The sequence below is a fragment of the Canis lupus genome, chromosome 9 (genome assembly GCF_048164855.1).
Source record: "Canis lupus baileyi chromosome 9, mCanLup2.hap1, whole genome shotgun sequence".
Classification (NCBI taxonomy): domain Eukaryota; kingdom Metazoa; phylum Chordata; class Mammalia; order Carnivora; family Canidae; genus Canis; species Canis lupus.
The window spans coordinates 51,562,453-51,582,765 of record NC_132846.1 but is presented as its reverse complement, the minus strand read 5'-3'; the positions used below and the strand labels follow the sequence as shown (position 1 = coordinate 51,582,765).

The 20,313-nt window shown below is 46.3% G+C and overlaps 1 protein-coding gene across 1 annotated transcript in view; it reads left to right on the top strand.

The window, feature by feature from the left end:
• Positions 1-18,551, top strand: part of POMT2 (protein O-mannosyltransferase 2) — a 41,939-nt gene extending 23,388 nt beyond the window's left edge. The window contains exons 9-21 of the mRNA XM_072839474.1: positions 170-279; positions 4,813-4,879; positions 7,205-7,274; positions 8,893-8,971; positions 10,361-10,512; positions 10,943-11,034; positions 12,112-12,188; positions 15,283-15,354; positions 15,661-15,720; positions 15,810-15,915; positions 16,808-16,948; positions 17,102-17,216; positions 18,051-18,551. Coding sequence (XP_072695575.1) covers positions 170-279; positions 4,813-4,879; positions 7,205-7,274; positions 8,893-8,971; positions 10,361-10,512; positions 10,943-11,034; positions 12,112-12,188; positions 15,283-15,354; positions 15,661-15,720; positions 15,810-15,915; positions 16,808-16,948; positions 17,102-17,216; positions 18,051-18,156 — 1,247 coding nt within the window. The 3' untranslated portion in view covers positions 18,157-18,551. The remainder of the gene's footprint in view (positions 1-169; positions 280-4,812; positions 4,880-7,204; positions 7,275-8,892; positions 8,972-10,360; positions 10,513-10,942; positions 11,035-12,111; positions 12,189-15,282; positions 15,355-15,660; positions 15,721-15,809; positions 15,916-16,807; positions 16,949-17,101; positions 17,217-18,050) is intronic.
• Positions 18,552-20,313: the final 1,762 nt, after the last annotated feature.

Genomic DNA, 20,313 nt, shown 5'->3' with positions numbered 1-20,313 from the left:
GAGTTGATGCTGTGGGAGAAGGCACCTCTGTGTCTCGCTTTAGGTGGACCTGGGCCCAGTGCAGTCTGTGAGAGGCTTAGTGAGTCCTGTGGTTCAGAGGCCCCTCCCAGTCCAGGGCAGCCACTAGCCTTGTGCCAGCTCACACCTTCCACTGTCTTCCTTCTCCTAGATCTGGCCTATGGCTCTGTGATCACTGTGAAGAACCTGCGGATGGCCATTGGCTATCTCCACTCCCACAGGCACCTCTACCCCGAGGGCATTGGCGCCCGCCAGCAGCAGGTCAGTGAGCCTCTCGTACTGCAGCAACACCAGGCTATGCCGGGACGGAGCCCACTCTTCTCTTTGTTGCCCTCGTCCTTTACTTGTGCTGTTTTCTCTGCTTGAAACATTCTTCCTCCTGCACCCTCTCCTCTTTCCTTTGGCTAACTCCAGCTTCTTTAGGCTTCAGTGCAAGCATTCCCTCTGATCATCATAACCCACCTGTACTCGATATTGGGGGAGGTGCCTCTTGCATGAGAGGCTTGCCTGGCACACTTTGTGAGCCTATGCGGTAACCCTTTTCACACTGAATTGTGAGAACTAACTTCCTCCTGTGTCTTTGCTACTTAATTGCTAGCTCTTGAAAGGCTTGAATGTCCGGCGTGGTGCCTGACACGACATGGATGATGGTCAAGTCTTGTGGCTGCAAACACAGACCTGGAAACCAGACTAGATTATCTGGGTTTGAATCCTGGTTCCTCTGACGTGTGACTTTGAACATGTTACTTGACCTTTTTCTGCTCCAGTATCTTCCTCTTTAAGTTGGGGAAAATAAATGGTGCCTTTCTCCATCATAGAGTTGTTGTGCAGATTAAAAGTATGAGGGTAATACATGTGTTGACTGGGGGATTAACCATAGGTATTACCTGAGTGAGTGAGCAACGGTGTGCCTGTGTCCATGTCTACGCATGCTGGGTGTGGCTGTGATGGACAGTGCCTAAGAGGGAGAAGCTGAATGTTGGAGAGGTTGGAGAGGCCAGGTTGTGCAGAGGCCTTCCATGTTACAGTAAATTTGACTTTGTTCTGTGGATGCTGGTGAGGCATTGAGATTTATTAAGACACGATAAGATGTGATTACATTTTTAGGTTAGAAAGATAACTCCAGCAGAAGGGTGATAGATTGAAAGGAGGGGCAGACTAGAGGCAAGGAACCAGTTAGGAGGCAATAATCATGACAGAGGATGGTGAATAGAGGTAAAGACTGTGGATAGAGGTGAGAATTGATTCAGGAAGCACTTTACAGGTCAGTGTCAGGGCCCCATCACTGGTAGCTGGCAGGGGTGAGCTCTATCTAAGGCTGTATGTGTGATAATACTGTTTGACCATAGTCAGAAATGGAGGAAGAATAGCAGCTCTGGAGATGAGAGAGTTTTCTTTGTGTATTTTAGGTTTGGGGCTTATCTCAAGGAGATCTGAGTGGGTAGCATATGGGTGACATGCTACAGTGGGATGGGTGGCATTGCCCAGAAAGGGTGTGCAGAAGGAGGAGAGCCAGCGAAAGAGCCCTAGGGGGTAGCAACACTTAGGCACTGGTAAAGTACTCTGGGGGTGCCAGTAGAAGAGGCTGAGAAGGAGGACGGGGACAGGGAGGTGGGAAGAGAGCTCAGGGCAGACAGCATCCCCAGGAGGAGGAGGTCTGCAGTCTAGGTGCTGCAAAGGCCTCAGAGAAGGTGAGGGCTAAGAAAGAGGCCTTTAAATGACAGTAAACGGGGCCTCATAACTAATTGGCATCACTTCTAAGAAATGATGAGGCCCCAATTCTCAGCCACCATAACAGAGAGGAGAGGGGAGGAGAGGAGAGGCGAGGCGAGGCGAGGCGAGGCGTACAGGCTGCAGGGCAGGCTGTTGTGCTGAGAAGCTTGGAGTCATTGTTTCTCTTCTTGCAAAATGACTGGATTTTTTTGCAAAAAAGTTTTCCTTCTCAAAATTCATCATTATTATGTCCTTATTTACTAGTTTATGTTGATCAGAAAGTTGGCCCAAGGTGTTGGGTTTTAGTATCAGTTTCCCATTCTTGATTCTCCATTTGTCTCTACCACTTAGAACCCACTGAAGAGCTTTTAAAATGTTCTAATGCCTGGGCACCACACAGTGGCTCTAACTTCATTGATCTAGGATGGAGCCCATGCATTGTGCCTTTCTATTTTGTTTTGAAGCTCTCTGTAATGTATAGCCAGGGCAGAAAATCACAGCTAGCCTTTCTGTGGAAAGCTGCAGCTGTCATGCAGAAGGTAGTTACAGACGTGGTGGCCAAGAATGTTTACACTGTGCAAAAGGAGACGAGGACCCTGTTACACTAGTCCTAGTGTTACACACTTAGCAGCCCATGTGTAGAGGTGTGAGGTCATGATGGTGTGTAGGGAGAGCATGTGGGGCCAAGGCATGGAAGAGTCTGGGCTCTCATGGCTGAATCACACTGAGCCTTTTTCAGTGGGTTTCTTCATTTGCCAACCAGGGAATTGGAGTAAGCCACCTCTAGTGGCCCTCACTGCCCTGGCCCTCAGCCTCTTGTCAACAACTTGAAGTGTCCACTTTTAATATTTTTAAACTGTAACATTTATAAAATAAAATTGGAAAACATAGAAAAATAAAAACAAAAGAACAACAAAAAGCCCCCCAAAAAACAAACAAAAAAACACAAAAGCTACATGTAATTCCAGAAGATCAGTGTTTATCCACATAGTTTGATGTACAACATTCTGTTGTTATAGGTTACTAGTGTTTCTAGGAGACCTTGTGTTATAAAAAAAAAAATCTGTTGTAAAGACAAATGTTCCAATGGGAGAAAGAGACCATGGACTATATTCATAGTAAGGAAGTCATTTTTCTTATATGAATTTTAATAGTGATTTTTGTTTAAAAAAATACACAGAGTACACACACGAGCACCATAAGATCTTAAGATCTTTAAACAAATCTAAGCTAGTGCACTCTGTATACTTTGTATACAGTATACAGCTAGTATACTCTGTATACTGTATACTTTTGTTTAGGAGTATGGACTTAATTTCTCTATGGCTGCCAAAATCAACCTATCTATCTATCTATCATCTATCTATCTATCTATCATTCATTCATTCATTCATTCATTCATTTTTAAGTAGGCTCCATGCCCAGCGTAGATCCCAGTATAGGGCCAAACTCACAACCCTTAGGATCAAGACCTGAGCTAAAACCAAGGGTCTAACACGTAACCAGCTGAGCTACTCAGGCATCCCAGTTTCTTATATATTCTTAATACTGTGATTCCTGATTTTTCTTTCTAAGAAAGTAAAAGTAGCCATAATACATACATAACTTTTTCCCCAAATGCTAATTCTAAATTTCTTTGCAAGTAAATCAGTCATGTTTTGTCCAATTGGAGTTACAAAAACTCACTTTGGATATTTCTGTTGTTTCTGGATATTTATGTTCTTGTTTATATAATTGGCATAATTGTATGTGTTTAGTCTCTATCCTGGGAGCATTGGAGTTGGTTGCCTTGGTTTGAATCCTGTCTCTCCACTGATAGACTATGATGACTTTGAGCAAATTACTAAACCTTAGTGTCCTAAGGTGAGGATAACCATAGTGCCTATGGCATAAAGATAAGACTTGCCCAGTATGTAGAATGGTACATGGTGATAAATGGCAGCCATTTTCAGCATCAGCATTTTATAAGCCTTTTTCTATGCTGGTAAAAAATGCTCAGAAACATTTTCTGTGGCTGTGTAATATTCTCTCCTGTGGATGTATTATTGTGTTAGTGGTTCCTTCTTATTGGACATTTAGACTGTTTCCAAGTTTTTGCTGTTAGATTTGTCACAGCATTACATGCATGTTCACATGCACACACATTTAATTTTTAAAAAATCAGTATCTATAAAACAGTTATGGGCTAAAACTTCAGGCTTCTAGGATGAGATACTTATGGAACTTTTCAGTTTCATATGGCAACATTCCAGAAAATATAACATGAATTTTTCATTTAGAAAGTTTGAGGCATGGTCTTAATTACTTCTTAAAGAGCACTAAATCCTCTTTGTGTGCTGGAGACTGTGTTACATAAGATATCATAGTTCCTCCTCTAGGAGGCTGGAACTTTTTTTTTTTTTAAAGATTTTATTCACTGGGGCCCCTGGGTGGCTCAGTCGGTTGGCTAAGTACTTGCCGTTGGCTCAGGTTGTGATCTCCAGGTCTTGGGATCGAGCCTTGTCTCAGGCTCCCTGCTCAGCCAGGAGTCTGCTTCTCCCTCTGCTTCTCCCTCTGCTTCTCCCTCTGCTTCTCCCTCTGCTTCTCCCTCTGCCCCTCTGCTCCTGTGCTCTGTGTGCTCACGCACACTCTGTCTCTCCAAATAAATAAAATCTTTTTATTTTCTTGAAAATTTTATTTATTTATTTGAGAGAGAGAGAGAGATCATCAGCAGGGGGGATAGGCAGAGAGAGAAGCAGGCTCACTGCTTCCTAGGACCCTGTGATTATGACCTGAGCTAAAGACAGCCACTTAACCAACTGAGCCTGGAGTGCCTGGAGTCTGAAATCTTAAAGATAAGATGTAGAAAAATACAAAGATACAAATCAAAAAGGCTCTTGTGGGAGAACCCTCTAAATGTAGATAGAAGGAGGGAATCTCACCAGTGCTACTCCTGAACCCCACTGGGAAACATGACCCCTCCGGTTGGTGGCTAGGGATTCTGAAAGAGGCTTAAGCAATGTTGGTTTGCTGTTGATTGTCCTGTGACTGTGCTGATATTGATGGTATTCTCCCTCCCACCTTCTCCACTCCCCATCCCAGGTCACCACCTATTTGCACAAGGACTACAACAACCTGTGGATTATTAAGAAACATAATACAAATGCAGGTAATGTGGTAGAGAACTGATGTTTCTTGCATTATTGCTTACTCTGAGCCATTTTTAACATTTCCCATGCCTTCAAATGGTACAGAGATGGGCGTTCCTGAGCATTCTTTGGCAATACCTTCATTGATCTCACTTATCCTTTCAACAGCTATTTATTGAGCACCTACTATGTTCCAAGCACTGTTGTCAACATAGGAGATAAACAGTGAGCAAGACAGATAAGATCTCACTCTTAATAGCTGTCATGTTGAAGCTAGAGAGAAGGGCCAAGGTTCAAACTTAATCCAGACTGGTTACCTGTACATGCTGCCAGGGCCTGGTTGAGTCCCCCAGTTGAGGGTACACAGTGGCTGCTCTCATTTCTAATGAGAGCGCTTAGCCTTGCAGACCCCAGCATATAGTACAGCTCAAGTTGTCCTGATGTGATAGAGTATTGGTACCCATTGGTCATCCCAGGACTGGACCAGTCAATTGTAGATTTCGGGGCTTATGGCTGGGCTTGTCTAGCCTGGTACTTGAGCCCTCACTCAACATCTGCTGGTCTGCTCCTGATTGGCCTGGGCAAAGCTGCTCTGAAGCACACTTACTGGGCTCTCAGGACTTTATGACATGGGCTATATCAAGATCTTTCTTTGGTCAGGGAGGTAGCTACCTGCAGGCTGTACCTTCTGCTGCAGCTGAGAAGAGGACAGAGGGCATTTCTTGCTCACCTCTGAGCCCCTGCTGATTGTCCTGTGTCATAGGGATTCAGTAAACCCCACCTGGTTCTCAGCCTATCTTGAATCAGCTGCTCCTGAGCCTTTGCATGGCAGTGGGTAGCTATTCATCTAAATTCACCTTTTTTGTTTCTTTCCCCACCTCTTGTGGCTATGGTCTTGAGACTAGAAATGTACACAACCACTGGCTTTGCCTCCTAATCCTCAGTAATATATGTTAGGACACCATTGGTCAGAGTCTGTTTCTATACCTTTATGATACCAGTATTGATTATTTTATCCAACAGAACAAACATAATGGCCTGTCATAGTGAGGAGTTATGAGACAAGACTTACCTCTAAAGTTATATAGGCATGGACCAAATCTTTGAACACCTTTGATCTGTTATTCAATGTGGCTTCTAGGTTAGGGTGGTTGCATTTCCCCCCAAGGAACTGAGGCTCTGTGTGAAGGAAGAGTGCTACAAGCACTTTGGAAAGTGGGAGCCATATAGACTATAAAGGTTTGTGTTCTTTTGGTAGTTTATATATTTCTAGAAATTTATCCATTTTTCTAGGTTGTCCAATTTATTGGCATATAGTTTTTCATAAGATTCTCTTATGGTTGATTGTATTTATGCAGTTGATTGCTACTTCTCTCTGATTTGTGATTTTATTTATTTAGGTCTTTGTGTTCTTGATGGCTACAAACGCCCCTTTCTGCCACCTCCATGTGAAATGAAACTTCATTTGATTTGTCACCTTGCTGACTAATCTTCAAAGATCTTAAAGTCCACATAGGAATGGTCATTTCTACACTTGAGTTCTCTGATTCTCTTAAGAGCTAGTGATTTGTTCTGGCTCATTTCTCTTTCCTGACCAGAGTGTTAGTGTCTCACTGTTGGGGAGAAGTTTGCAAAGATCCTTTTGTATTCCTGATTTGCTGCCATCTCCTTTTCCATTGTTATTGCCTTGCCAGACCTGATCAACTTGGTTTCTAGATCATGTGGTCCCTTTCTTTGTCACTTCATCATTTTCTTTGCCTCACACTTAGCAAGTTTGTTGCCAGAGACAAGATAATGACTGACCAGAATTTGCAGGGTTTAACATTGGACTCTGAGGACAGCTGGGCATGTGGTCATTTACATGGACTTAATTTTTAGAAGACTGTATTTTTACTACTAAAAGGAAAATCTTATTCTTTGACTTCCTGACTTAACCCTCCTGTGGAGGCTCCTGTGCCTGTCAGATAAAGACCACATTTCCTAGCTTGGCATCCAGTGTCTGGCCCTACTTGTTCATACCTTCATCTATTCCCACGGTCTGTCCTGCCCCACCCACTCATATGAAATCATTTGCCATCAATCGGATGTGTTTTGTTCTTTCATACAACTGTGCCCCATTTGTTGACCTGACAAAACTCTCCCCTCCTTAAAGAGTCTTTTCAGGCATATCTCTGAGACACCCTTCTCTGAGACAATGAGGGGCCTTTCTCTTTGTTTGCCCAGCACTCTGTATGTACCTCTAGTGCCTACAGTATTATATTATAACTTTTTCTCGTAGGCCCTCAATTCATACCTGCCTAATGAGTGAATAATTTCAGATATCAATGCTTGTTTCTTTTTGGCAGATCCCTTGGATCCTTCAATCCCAGTGGAGTTTGTACGACATGGAGACATCGTTCGGCTAGAACACAAAGAGTAAGTAAATTTGCTGTCTGGGATGAGTGAGGGTATGGGTGCCAAAGGTAAGGAGTTCTTCTAAGCTGGAAATAAACAAAAGTCAGATTTGAATGAGGCTTTAATAAATAGAACAAGGCTGCTGTGCTAGAATAGGAGATCCATTTTATGAAGTCTGGTGAGATAAGTCAGTTTTGTCTGTCTATTTTGGCTTTGGGGGGCTTTGAACTTTGAAGGTACTGCTCAGTTTTCCTTTCTCTAGAGGAAAAAAAATTTTTGAGTTACCCAAAGCTTCTCAAGCAGCTGCCTTTAGGAAGATATAAAAATCTGTTTCTGAGATTATGGCAAGCTGGTGTATTTAAGTGATGTTTTTACTAAAAATAACAAATAATTCTGGAATAATATGAGAACATCTAAAGCATCAAAGAGCTAACAAGACAGTAGAGAGTTACTAGGCCAAAATTTAAGTGAAGGAGCGGGGGTGGGGTGTGTGTGTGTGAATCCAGAGAAATGAGTAGGATGCTGCAGCGACTTCTGCTTTGATCCCACAATCTTGAGTTTCAGTCTTTGGTTTTGACTGCCCCTTGAGGGAAAGAGTTGTGAATTCAAAGCTCTAGGCATGCCCAAAGTGGTAAATTTATTAAGTGATCCTTCCCCCAAACCTGAAACCCCAAAGGGCTTGATCAGGGGGAGCGGTGTGAGGAGGGGGTATCTCTGGTTCCTGAAAAGTTGTAACTACCAGTTGATCCTCACATGGATTTGTGGCCCAAATTAATTTCATCTGAATGGTCTCAAAATCTTTAGGCCATGAATTTAAATGAACATAATCCTAGCTTGGTAATATCTCCTAGGTGCCTGGCTAAAAGCAAATGTAAATCCTCTTTGGGAAAGACATTGCTATTCATTCCCTCAAGTAGTTTTTCAGTGACAGTGAATAATACATATAAAAGTAACTAAGCATACAAGGAAATAGGGCACCATGTGCAAGAGCAAACAGGAATGATAGATGTCAGAAGCAGCCTTGCAGCCTTTGTGTACTAGAATCATCAAGTATAGTTTTTTTTTTAAAAAATCAGGACATTTCTATTTTTGGAAATTCCCAGAATTTTTATATTGAACACTTACTTCTTATTGTGGGTAAAAGTAAGAACTGTTATAAAACGTACAAAGTAAATAAAAGCCAAAAGAATCCCCCCTTCCCCCATAGATCTCCACTTTGTAAGACTGGTAATGAGGGCAGAAAGAGTTAAACAGGAGGGAGGAGGCTTACATGGCTCAGGCATGTGTAGATTATAAGTCTTAATTTCTTATCCCCAAAGCTGCCTCATGAGTCAGGCAAGCTAAGTGCTTCAAAGCCACCAAATGTGGTAAGTCATCCCCGACTCCTGAAGTTAACCCCTTTCTTGGCATAGTCCAGGACTCCTCCCATCTGTCCCTGCTGCTTTGGCCAATCCTCTGACTCTCTGGATATATTTTGTGAGTAAATAGGCAAGATAATCCTGATACATTTGATTTCATAGTTCAAATTCTAATTTTCTTGCACTAACAGATTACTCTGAACATCCTCAGTAAAAGAGGAGATGTTGCACGTCTCTTTTCTCCAGGATAATGGTGTTTCTCTCTCTCTTTTAACTTCTAGGACTTCTCGGAACCTACACAGTCACTATCATGAGGCCCCCCTGACCCGGAAGCACTATCAGGTCACTGGCTATGGCATAGTAAGTGAGCAACTAGAGAGTGAGCAGGATGTAAAAATATTGTGAGGCCTGGTTCAGAGCCATGTGACAGAAAACATCTTCCTTGGAATTCTGGAATGTTCCTAAGGATGATGGGTTGCATGGAGAATGGGACTCTAGTAACACTGGGAACTTCTTTGCTAGACTTGCTGTGGGAAAAGCAACCTATGAGTCTATTTGTTTCCATCTCTCTCCTTCCATAATAACCATGCCATTTTTATGTTCTGACACTCAATAAATGTCACATATGAATACTATTTGGGTCCCTTTTTAAATCACATTGGACATCGAAGCCATGGACCCGCAAAATGATCGTAGGTGAATATGAAAGTTTATTCTTTGCCAGATCCCAAATCCTTATTGGCTGTTTTTAAGGATTACTTCCCTATTCTGCAGGGGGAGGTTAGCCACATTGCTTTGAGATCTTCTACTACCTTGGGATGATGCAGTTAATAGAAGAAACTCTAGGAGTACTTCTGGCTTGGGGAGTCATTTGGAAACAAAACAACTAGTGGGCAGCTAGACTTTGGACTATCTTACATTCCCTTGCAGGGGTTTTGGTGCATCAGTAAAGCTATGGGCTCCTTAAGGTGGACTTCCCAGCCTTCCTTCTGTTTGCTCATCCCACAGTACTAGAGCGACAGCTCATCTTTTCCTTGTGGGCATCTTCTGAGGAGAATTAGACACAAGTGTGTTAATTTTCAAAATACAATCTCCAAGCCAGACCTTTCTGGCTTAGGTGAGTGAGTGTCCACATGGCCAAGTAATGGGTACAAATGGCCAAAGTCTATTTCTTTTGGCTCAAGGTAATGTCTTGAGTTTGGTTTCAGAGCAGAAACATACGTTTAGGGACGCCTGGGTGGCTCAGTGGTTGAGCGTCTGCCTTTAGCCCAGGGCGTGATCCTGAGTCATGGGATCGAGTCCCACATCAGGTTCCCTGCATGGAGCCTGCTTCTCCCTCTGCCTATGTCTCTGCCGCCTCCCCCACCCCCACCCCCCCGTGTCTCTCACTAGTAAATAAATAAAATCTTTAAAAAACAACAACAACAAAACACACACACACACACACACACACACACAAAACACAAAAAAACCCCACATACGTTTAGAATTTAAAGTCCTATGAAGTAAAAAATTGGACTGCAGGCTGCAGGAGTTACAGTACTTTTCTTGGTTGTGATAGTGAGCTCTGGGGGAATGTCCATCACTTGGGATGTTTCTGTTGCCCTCTTGTTCCCTTTCCCATCTCATCCATTGAGGCCCGTTTAGTAACATGGTGGCGTCTGAAAGGGTGGCCATCTCCCTCTCCCCATAGATCTTCTCTAAAGTCCTCTTATTTTCATTCTATTTTTTCCTTGATTTATGTGGCAGAACGGGACAGGAGACTCAAATGATTTCTGGCGGATTGAGGTTATAAACAGAAAATTTGGAAACCGGATCAAGGTGCTGAGAAGTCGAATTCGCCTTATCCATCTGGTCACAGGTTGTGTCCTGGGCTCCTCGGGAAAGGTCCTGCCCAAGTGGTGAGTGTCTGGGGTTTCAGTGTCCCAATTGAGGCTCATGCTTTTCCTTTCATACTACAAGGAGTATACCAGAAGCTTCTATTTCCCAGTTGTCAGTGTACACCTCATGTTTTCATATTTTTAGTGGCAGATGAAGTGAGAAAAAGCATCGGGTGTGTTATAGAGCATAGAACTCCAGAGTTCTTTGGTATTTTATGGCTTCTGATAGTTGAGCAGAATAGTTGTTCATCTGGCTGGACCTTCTAAATACTCTGGGCCTTTCTAAAATAAGAATACTCTTTGCTAGACTCCTCCTAGGATGGTTATGGAATATAAAAGAGTAAAGTTGAAAAAAGCATGGCCTCTGTGTTCTATGAATTTTAAGAGATTCGACATGCAAGTCTCTGGTGAGTTTCACATCTTCTGAGACCTCTGTGACGGCTTTTCACAGGGGCTGGGAACAGTTGGAAGTTACTTGTACCCCATACCTGAAGGAAACCCTCAACTCTATCTGGAATGTGGAGGACCATATCAATCCCAAATGTGAGTGAGATTACTTCCTGGAAACATTTACAAGTAACTCTTGTCTTAGAAAAATCAACTTTCATAGATTCTGTTGCCACTTTATCTCATTGTTGCCATTTCCTGCCTTTTTTGAACCTCGAGTCTTCCTAAGTGTGTCTCAATAGGTGGCTCCTTTTCCTTCCCATCCATGTAAACTTCCCATCCTCCTTAAACTACCCCTGAAGTGACCAGTGACCTTGCTGTGGGCCAGAGCTAATCTCTTCTCATTTCCCTTGCCTCTGGCTGGATTTGACACTTTTCCCTGCTGCCTGTGGTGCCTGTTGCTCTGTCTCATCTCCTTCTGGGCTTTTCTGTACCATGCACCGTGGACACCTCCCACCCTCAAGGCTTAGAGCAGGCTAGTGCTCTCCCTTTACACCCCTGTGTAGGGCTCTCCCCTCCCCACAACCAGCCCACACTTTTACAGAAAGCCCTGGCCCTTGATCTGAGCCCCACATCTATACTCCCAGGCTCCGATTTGACCTCTCTACATCAGTGTCATCTTCAACTCTGTAGTCTTTAGATTCACCATTTGTCCTCCTCAACCACCCCTTTCCAGCTACTGCTTCATTTCCTTTCTCCGTGCTTCCCAGCTTATTCTTCTTACTACCTAATTTAACCAACCAGCTAATTAATTAACTAATTAAACCACTCTTTAGTGGGTCCAGTGGGAAGCCTCGGGGCCCCAGGGAACACTAGTGAATGAGGTGGACTTGGTCCCTGTCCTCACAGACCAGCCTAGCAGGGAGAGCAGCATTTGAGCCTGTTCCACACTGAAGGATGATGGTGCCAAGAGCAGTGGCAGCACTGAGGACAGGGTTCATCTCCTGCTGCCTTTGTATCTCTCCAAATGCCTGATAAGTGATTTGCACAAACTGAAGGGGTAATCGAGGATTGGACCAGGCTTTCTTCTGTCTCCTCAGCACTTTTCTCTACTTGTAAGCCAGTGCATCAGGAAATCTATACTCGGACTCCCAGGTGCAGTCTTGGTACTATGGACAGCTGTGAGAATGTGCATGTCACTGAGGTTTTCTTCTCTGTCGTTTCTTTGTCTAGTGCCAAACATCAGCTTGGATGTGCTACAGCCCACTTTTCCTGAAATCTTGCTGGAATCCCACATGGTGATGATCCGGGTACTGTGGCCCCCTCTTATTTGAAGGCTTCTCCATGAGCTCTTGGCCATCCACAAATTTGCATCATAGATCAATAGCCATGGTATAGATCCACTGTCCCCTGGTGGAGGACTTTGAAAGGGCCTTCACTCCTGGATTACTGGGTCTTCAAAGGCATTTCCTTTATCACAGAATGGTCGTGGTGATGATGATGACAATGACGATGGTAATGATGGTGATGACAGCAGATACCAATGCACACTAATGTAGCTCTTATGTGTCAGATGCCTCTAAGCACTGTACTGTACTATTTTTTTGTACTGTACTATTATTCCATAGTTATCACTATTCTACGGAGACTATTGTCCCTACTTTCGAGATGAGGGAATCAAGGCACAGAGAGGTTAAAGAATTTGCCCAGGGTCACAGAACTAAATGAAAGAGGTGGATCCAGGCTTCAAAGCCAGGCTGGCAGGCTTTCAGAGTCAGTGCTGGTTACCTCTATACTCTTCCGCTTTGTCTTTTTTTTTTTAAGATTTTATTTTTTTGAGAGAGAGAGTGTGTGAGCAAGAAAGAGAACATAAGTGGAGGGAGGCAGAGGGAGAAACAGACTCTCTCCGCTGAGCAGGGATCCTGATGTGGGGCTGGATCCCAGGACCCCAGGATCAATGACCTGAGCCAAGGGCAGACACTTAACTGGCTGAGCCACCCAGGTGCCCCTACATTCTTCTGCTTCTAAGTGATTCTCAAATCTGTTCAAATGGCAGAGTCCCTGAAAACCAGAGTGCTCTTGGTTGAAGATCTTGAGAAATTGATAGTTCATTCCATTATATGAAACTAGAATGAATTAAGATGAATAGCTGATCTGAGCATGTTGTTTGTCTATAGCAGAAAGTGCCCACTCATGTTCCTAGACACGGGAACTGTTTAGGAGCATGGTTGAGTCTTTTGCAGTTTTTGTAAGACTCATTGTTTGTACTCTCCATCATTAGTCTCTCACAGCAGTCCTAGCCTCAAAGGTGTAAAAAACAATTGAGAGAGATTTTCTTTTTAAATTTTAAGATTTTATTTATTTATTCATGAGAGACATAGAGAGAGAGGCAGAGACACAGGCAGAGGGAGAAGCAGGCTCCATGCAGGAAGCCCGATGTGGAACTTGATCCCGGGTCTCCAGGATCACGCCCTGGACTGAAGGCATCACTAAACCGCTGAGCCCCTGGGGCTGCCCGAGAGAGATTTTTAAATTGAGAAAGTTCTACCACTAGCTTAATGTCTCCCCTGTTCAGTAGAGAAACCCTTTGCTTTTCCTCTGGTTTATGGAAAGCTAATGTCCTGCAGGAACGATGTTTAAGAATCCCTATATCTCTAGCCAGGTATGTGATTATCACTCCACCTACAGTGTCACAGGGAGGTGTGTGATTATCACTCCACCCACAGTGTCACAGGGAGGTGTAGTGGTTATTTTCCCCTGCTGAGTTGCTGTCAAGTGGACTTTCCTGGAAGTGATTATGTAAGCAGTACTCAGTAAATATAGTTGACTTATTTCACCAGATTAGATTTTAAAAATTCAAATTTTATGTCCTTTCTGTACATTTAGAGGTGATGACTTGACATTAAGTGATCTCCAGGTCACTTCTTCTCTGACTCCCTGCTTGTAACTGTCACTGTGGCCTGATGACATAGCTATTTGAATTCGTGCCTGTCAGTCAAAATATCATTCTGTGTCTTGGGTAGAATTTTAAGACTTAAGTCTAAATAGCCTCGTTTTTTTCTTTCATTATCTAAGAGGTAGAGCCATAGAGTAAAAGTGCATCAGGGAACTTTCTTATTCAACCAATATAGAGTCAGGGAAGAGTGATCAAAATAGTCCAGACGACAGAAACTGCATGGGATAGGGCTCTTCTGCCCACTGAATGGAGGGTCTGAATTCTGTGCAGAAAAGGCTGCCTTGTCTCCTGAGGTCAGCTGGAACGAGCCCACTTTAGATTTTAAGCATAGAGAATTATGTATAAATGCATAGGCTTGTAATGGGTATATACTTTTCCTTCCTTGCATTTCTTGGATTAGTAAAGGCGCTGGATTTCTGAGATTAATGCAATCAACAAGATGCCTCTGGTTGTTTATAACTCTGGCTGGAATCCCCGAGCCCGGGACTGAACTACACTGGTTTGAAGGAATTGATTTTCCTTAGCAGCTCCTCTGGGGCCCAGGATGATTCATTCTTCGTTCTGAGGCCCTTCATTAGAGAAGCCCTGACCCAACTCATAGCACCTTACTCCTGTTCTTGGGAAGTGCCTTCTCAATGTGTTCTGATAATCAGGATGACACCAGTCTTGGAGCTTAGTATCCAGGGTCCTGATCTTTTCCTTCTGATTTTTGAAAAGCCCTGATTTTGGCATAGAGAGGCAGATTGTTGGACAGTCTTGGTTACTGGATTAAATGGGCTGAGTCTGGGTCCTTCAGGCTAAAGTGTGCATTTTGAATGGGGATAATATCACCCCCAGGGGGTAAAATAGATTCTTGGAGGGCAAAAAACTCTTAACTTTATAATGTATGAGGCATCCGTAGTCATCCAGTATGTAAACACATTTACAATATAGCTGTGGTGGTAAAATGTCATGGGAGGCATTTAGGAAAAAAATGTCTAAGAAGTCCCAAGAGGAACAAGAAAAAAAAAAAAAAAAGCTGAGAAACACTAGACTAAAGTAACTTTTTCCAAGTCCAGGAGCTCATCAGAGTGTCTGGCTTTGTGTTTGAAACTGGCTTTCAACCACAAGTCGGAGGGCACAAGTCATCCTGATTTTGTATCTCCCACTAGTCCTCTTGAAACCTTCTCCTAGGTCTGGAAGATGAGTGTATGTCATTCTTCTTTCTCTCAAGCGTAGTGGGTCTGAATGGACTGTCTGTGGTGGCAGTGGAAGGTTGTGTGTTGGGAGAAGTAGGCAGTTGTAAGCAGGTGATCAGTGACTGAGAACAAGCACCAGATTCTTCTCTGCAAGAGACATGGAGATTTCTCCTGACAGCTGGCTATATGTGAGAATATACATACTCCACATTTCTGGCACCCCTCTAGATCTCTGCCTTGACTAGCTGCTTTTCTGCCGTTTTCCTGCAGGGGAACAATGGTCTCAAACCCAAGGACAATGAGTTCACGTCCAAACCCTGGCACTGGCCTATCAACTATCAGGTAGGGCTTGAGGCTGGAGCTGCTCCCAGGAAACAGGGCCAAAAAAGAGACCATTGAGACTTGGTGGGGGTAAGGTGGGGTGACTGGGCAAGGCCTTGCCTGGCATGAGATGGCCGGAGACAGGGCTCTGTTCTCTGTCCTGATTTCAACCCGGCCTTCCCAGAGAGCTCACATAGAATCGGCACTTTCTGAGCCTTCTGCCCAGGCCCCCTATCTGTGGAAGGTAACTGGTCTTCCTCCCTGCCGAAGCACCCATGGCTGGGATACACTGGGCCCTGGATCAGCAGGGTGTCCTTTGCCCTGCAGGGCCTGCGTTTCTCAGGGATCAATGATACAGACTTCCGTGTGTATCTCCTCGGCAACCCGGTGAGTACCCTGCACACTCCCTGCGTGGGCCCTTAGCCTGGACCCTTGGGGGGCTCTCCTCTCACCCACCCGTTCTCCTTCCCATGCAGGTGATTTGGTGGCTGAATCTGTTGAGCATTGCCCTCTACCTCCTCTTGGGCAGCATCATTGCTGTAGCTGTGCAAAGAGGGACCCACCTGCCTGCGGAGGTTGAAGGTTAGTCCCTTGGGCTCTCCCTCCCCTGACCTAGCAGCTGGCCCAAACCTGCACTGCCGATGGGCCATTCTGCCCTCATCCCTCACTTTTTTCCTTCTCCTTTGCTTTTTAAAGCTCAGTCACCACAGCCCAGGACTATGTTAAACACTCCATCCTTCCAGCACCCCCGTAGAATAGACCATTCTTAATTCCCATTTTATGACTTAGGAGGCAAAGGCACAAAGAGAAGAGACTTGTCCCAGGATATATATTAGTAAGTTTAGAGCTGAGGTTCGAGCAGTCTGACTACAGAGCCCTCACTTTTTAGCCTCTATGTCCTGTAGAGAGCTGCCCACCTTTCCTTCTCTGTCCCTCCCTGCTCCATGGCCCTGTCCTCCAGTGGGGAAGGGACCACAGCCCCTGAGACATTCCCACAGGCTCTTTTTACCCTGTGTAGCTCCTGTGTGAACAGCGACAGCCCTAGACCCCCTTTCTGCCCTCCATCCTCATCTCTGACTTCACCTTTGCCCCGTCTGGCACTGCAAAAATCTATGTGGCAGCAAAGATGTGGGACATGGCAGTGGGGTGGGAGCAGCTGGCTGTGAGGCGTGCAGCATCTTGGTTTCTTTAGAGGCTGGACTGCCTCCTGCTGCTGTTTGGTGCACCTGCACAGGTGCTGAGACCTCTCTCAACAGGTGGTGATCAGAGCTCTTGAGGGCCAGCTGCTTATGTCTTCCAGCTGCTGTAAGCTTGCTTAGCAGCTTGCTTAGCGTGCTCCAGATGAGGGAAGGCAGGCTCAGTAAGGCGACATGGCTTAGTCTAGTCACACAGCAAGGAAGGGCAGAGCTGGACAAAAGCCTGGGGTCTCTGCCCCTCCCTGGCTGCTGACTAAGCTGCGCTGCTTGGGGCCCAGGGCTGTCCCAGGTCCTGCTGCAAGGAGGCGGTCAGCTCCTGCTCGGCTGGATGCTCCATTACTTCCCATTCTTCCTGATGGGCCGGATCCTCTACTTCCACCACTACTTCCCAGCCATGCTCTTCTCCAGCATGTTGACAGGTGAGCGCGGCCTACCGGGATTGGGTAGAAGAGTGGGGGAGCAGCACTGAGGGGGAGTCTCTGCTTCCTGACCTGGGGTGGCTCTTTTGTGTTATATCCTGGGAAGTCGTCTTCTATTAGGCCAATGCTAGGTCTCTTTCTTCTTTCTCCTAGGAATTCTGTGGGATACTCTCCTGCGGCTCTGTGCCTGGAGTCTGGCCTCTTCTTTCCTGGCCAGGGGTGTATATATGGTGGGAATCCTGAGCCTGCTCCTGGGAACTGCCTACAGGTGAATATCCCTTACCCCGGGCATTGCTGCCCCCCTGCTCCTGGCCCACAATTCTGATTTCTGTGCCTTTGATGCATTTTAGAATCCCCTGGGGAGCTTTGAAAGCACACTGGTGTCTGGGGCCCATCCCCAGAGGCTCTGATTCAACTGAGCCAGTTTTCAGAGCTCCCCAGGTAACCCAAATGCATAGTAGGAAAGGAGAAACCTGGGACTAACTGTGCATCCTTCCTTATTGCCAGCGGGTCCCAGCTTTTGTACCACCCTCGCACACTGGCTGCCTCTCTTTAGTTCCCGTGGCTCCCCACTGCATAGCCCTGGAGGGGGTGGGGTGAGGGAGAGAGTGGGGAGAGGGGTGTGGGGTGTGGCTCAGAATAACCCAGAGAAGGAGGGTGTTGTTTGGCAAGCCTCACTACCCGCCTCCCCTTCCTGCCAGCCTCACAGATCCCCTATTGAGAGTCACTGGCCTTTAGGGGCCAGGGAGGCAGCATTAAAGTGTGTACAGGAAATGGTGGGCCTGTGACCTGAGGGCACATGCACATTTTAACAAGTACTCTGAGCCAAACAGCTACCACCAGACCCCGGGACTGGTCTCTCCCCTGGGCCTCCTGGGAAGAGCCCTTTCCTTCATTGTCATTAAGATAGCATCTGCCAAGCTCCCAGACTAGTGTGCCCACATGGTGAACTCAGACACTGTGACGAGAAAGAGTGGGCCTTGTAGGTGGAGAAGAGCTGATAAGCTCCAGCAGGGGGTGTGAAATTTCAAAGATCTGTGGGGCCCCTTGCCCCTGCCCAGCACTGGATGCCAACTGCCTCCCTCTGGATTCTCTCTTACAGCTTCTACCTCTTCCACCCTCTGGCTTATGGGATGGTTGGTCCCCTTGCCCAGGACCCCGGAAGTCCCATGGCAGGACTAAGGTGGCTTGAATCATGGGACTTTTGAGGCTCCTGCAAGGACTCCAGCCTGAGTCCTGGAACGTTCTGGGGACAGCCAGCTGTGCAGCCAGGATCTGGACCTCCCAGCTGTGGGCAAAGCTGCCCGAGGAGCCCGAGGAATTCTGCTACCCGCCAGGACCAAGCTCTGCGAGCCTCCCCGGAATTTAACCCAACACTAGGGAGACCCACAGCTCTGTCTGCAGAGATTCCACCACTGGGAATGGCTTGGCAACAGAGGACAACATCTCTCAGGCCCATTTCCCTGAGTGTGCAACCTAAGGAAGGATGAATGTGAGAGAGAATGGGTGTGAGTGTGTGGGAGTGTGAGACTTCATTTGCCCATATACCTGTGGACAGCTGACTGTCAAAAACTCTGAGAAATAGACCAGGGCTACCATAGTATTTTCTGGTATTTCTTTCACACTGGATTTGGTTTGAAAGCAAGAGCTATCAAAAATTCTCTGACCTCCAAGAAGGCTGAGCTCACTGGCCCCACTTTGGGATATCACCAAGGGCAGAGCAGATGGGGGCCATCAGATCTGTGCCACCCTTCTCCCCACGAACACACCCATACCACTGAGTGCCCCTGAGCAGGAGGGCCAGCCTCCCAGCTGCTTCCCTGGGTAGCAGCTGCTGGGAAGTCTCTGGCAGCAGGTGGCTGTGCTTCCTGCCTGTAGTGTGCACAGAGGACTGGGCTCTGGAGCCAGTGGCCAGGAACTTACCAGCCCTTGGTTCCTTGATCTCTGAGAAAGTCACATGGTGACTGGTGGGAGGAATGGCGTCCTATCCTTGGCTGCTCTGTGTCCCCAGGCCCTACTTGCCAGATGTGGTTTCTTGCTGTCTGTCCTTTTTCCTTTGCATCTAGCCTGGCTATGAGGGTGAGGTGGATGCATTCTCCTGAGGGCTGGGAGAACCTTTGGGCCCTCTTAGCTGCCGAGGCTGGTGTGCAGCAGGGTAGGGATCTGTGGTGCTGGGTTGGGTTGGTGTTCCTGTCACTCATGAGGTATTCCCTACTTTTACTTCTCTAGTCTTCCCTGCTGCCCTGGATGCATTTCATTTCATTTCCATTTCTCTGTGTCACTATTTTACCAATCTCTTTCTCCCCAAAGACCCAGAGCACCTGGGGTCTGAGTCTTTGCAGTAAAGCTTCTGCTCTCTACCACTTTAAAGCCCAAGCAAGAAGCTCAGAGTTGTTTCTTTTAGTTCCTCCTCAAATGGAAGAGATTAATAAAACCCTTGGGTCAGAACCGAACCAGCCCCAGGCCCGCTCTTCAGGCTGCCTCCCTCCTGCTGGTACGATGACAGAGTATTTTGTCTCAGAGGACTGTGATGCTTTCAGGTTTAATGATGAGGCCCTGCCACACTTCATCTTCCCTCCTCTGGAGCCCCCACCAATTCTGACAGGGTCAGAGCTCTTTAAAGCATCTTCGGGAGGCGGTTGCCACGGAGACTGGAAATTGGGCCCAGGGACAGGCTGTGCTACCTACTGGGCGGTGGGGAGGGAAGCTTCTGGCCGTCCTTAGCCATTCAGACCAGCCATCATTAATGTTAATAGAGGAAATGCAGCAATGTCAAAAGCAAGACAGGTTTGTTAATTAGATCTGGGGTGTGATGACCTCCCTCCCCCAGGGCTGCAGCCCCTTTGACTTCCCCTGGCAGGAAGTGCCTGTGTGCTGAGTCTGGGCTGTGCGCTTAATTGCATTTCTGGAAGGGAAGGAGAGCAGGAATGGAGAACCTCTGCTCACCCCTTCTACCCCACCACTGTCTCTCCTCCTCAAAGGTGGAGTTGGTTTCTTCTGAGTTGGGTGGGGGTAGCCATTGGGTGGGTTCCCCTGGAGGGAGAATGCAGGAGTCTGCCTGCCCCTCAGCCAAGAACAATGGCCCTGTGACAACTGGGAGGTGGCCGATGTCCTTGCACCTTCTTACTTCCTACTAGGAACCTTTTGGAAGGGAGGAACTCTGAAGGAGCCAGAGGGGCAGCCACCCAAGTGAGGGTGAGAAAGGAGAAAGCTCAGCTAGCTTCCTGCCTATGGCTCCTCCCTCATTTGGCCACACTGGGGACAAAGGGTTCCTCTGTCTCCTACTGCACTCCAAGGATGAGAGAAGAATCGTTAGCTCACTCCCTCCTCTTCCCCTTAGCCCAGACTGGCACACACTTCTCCAA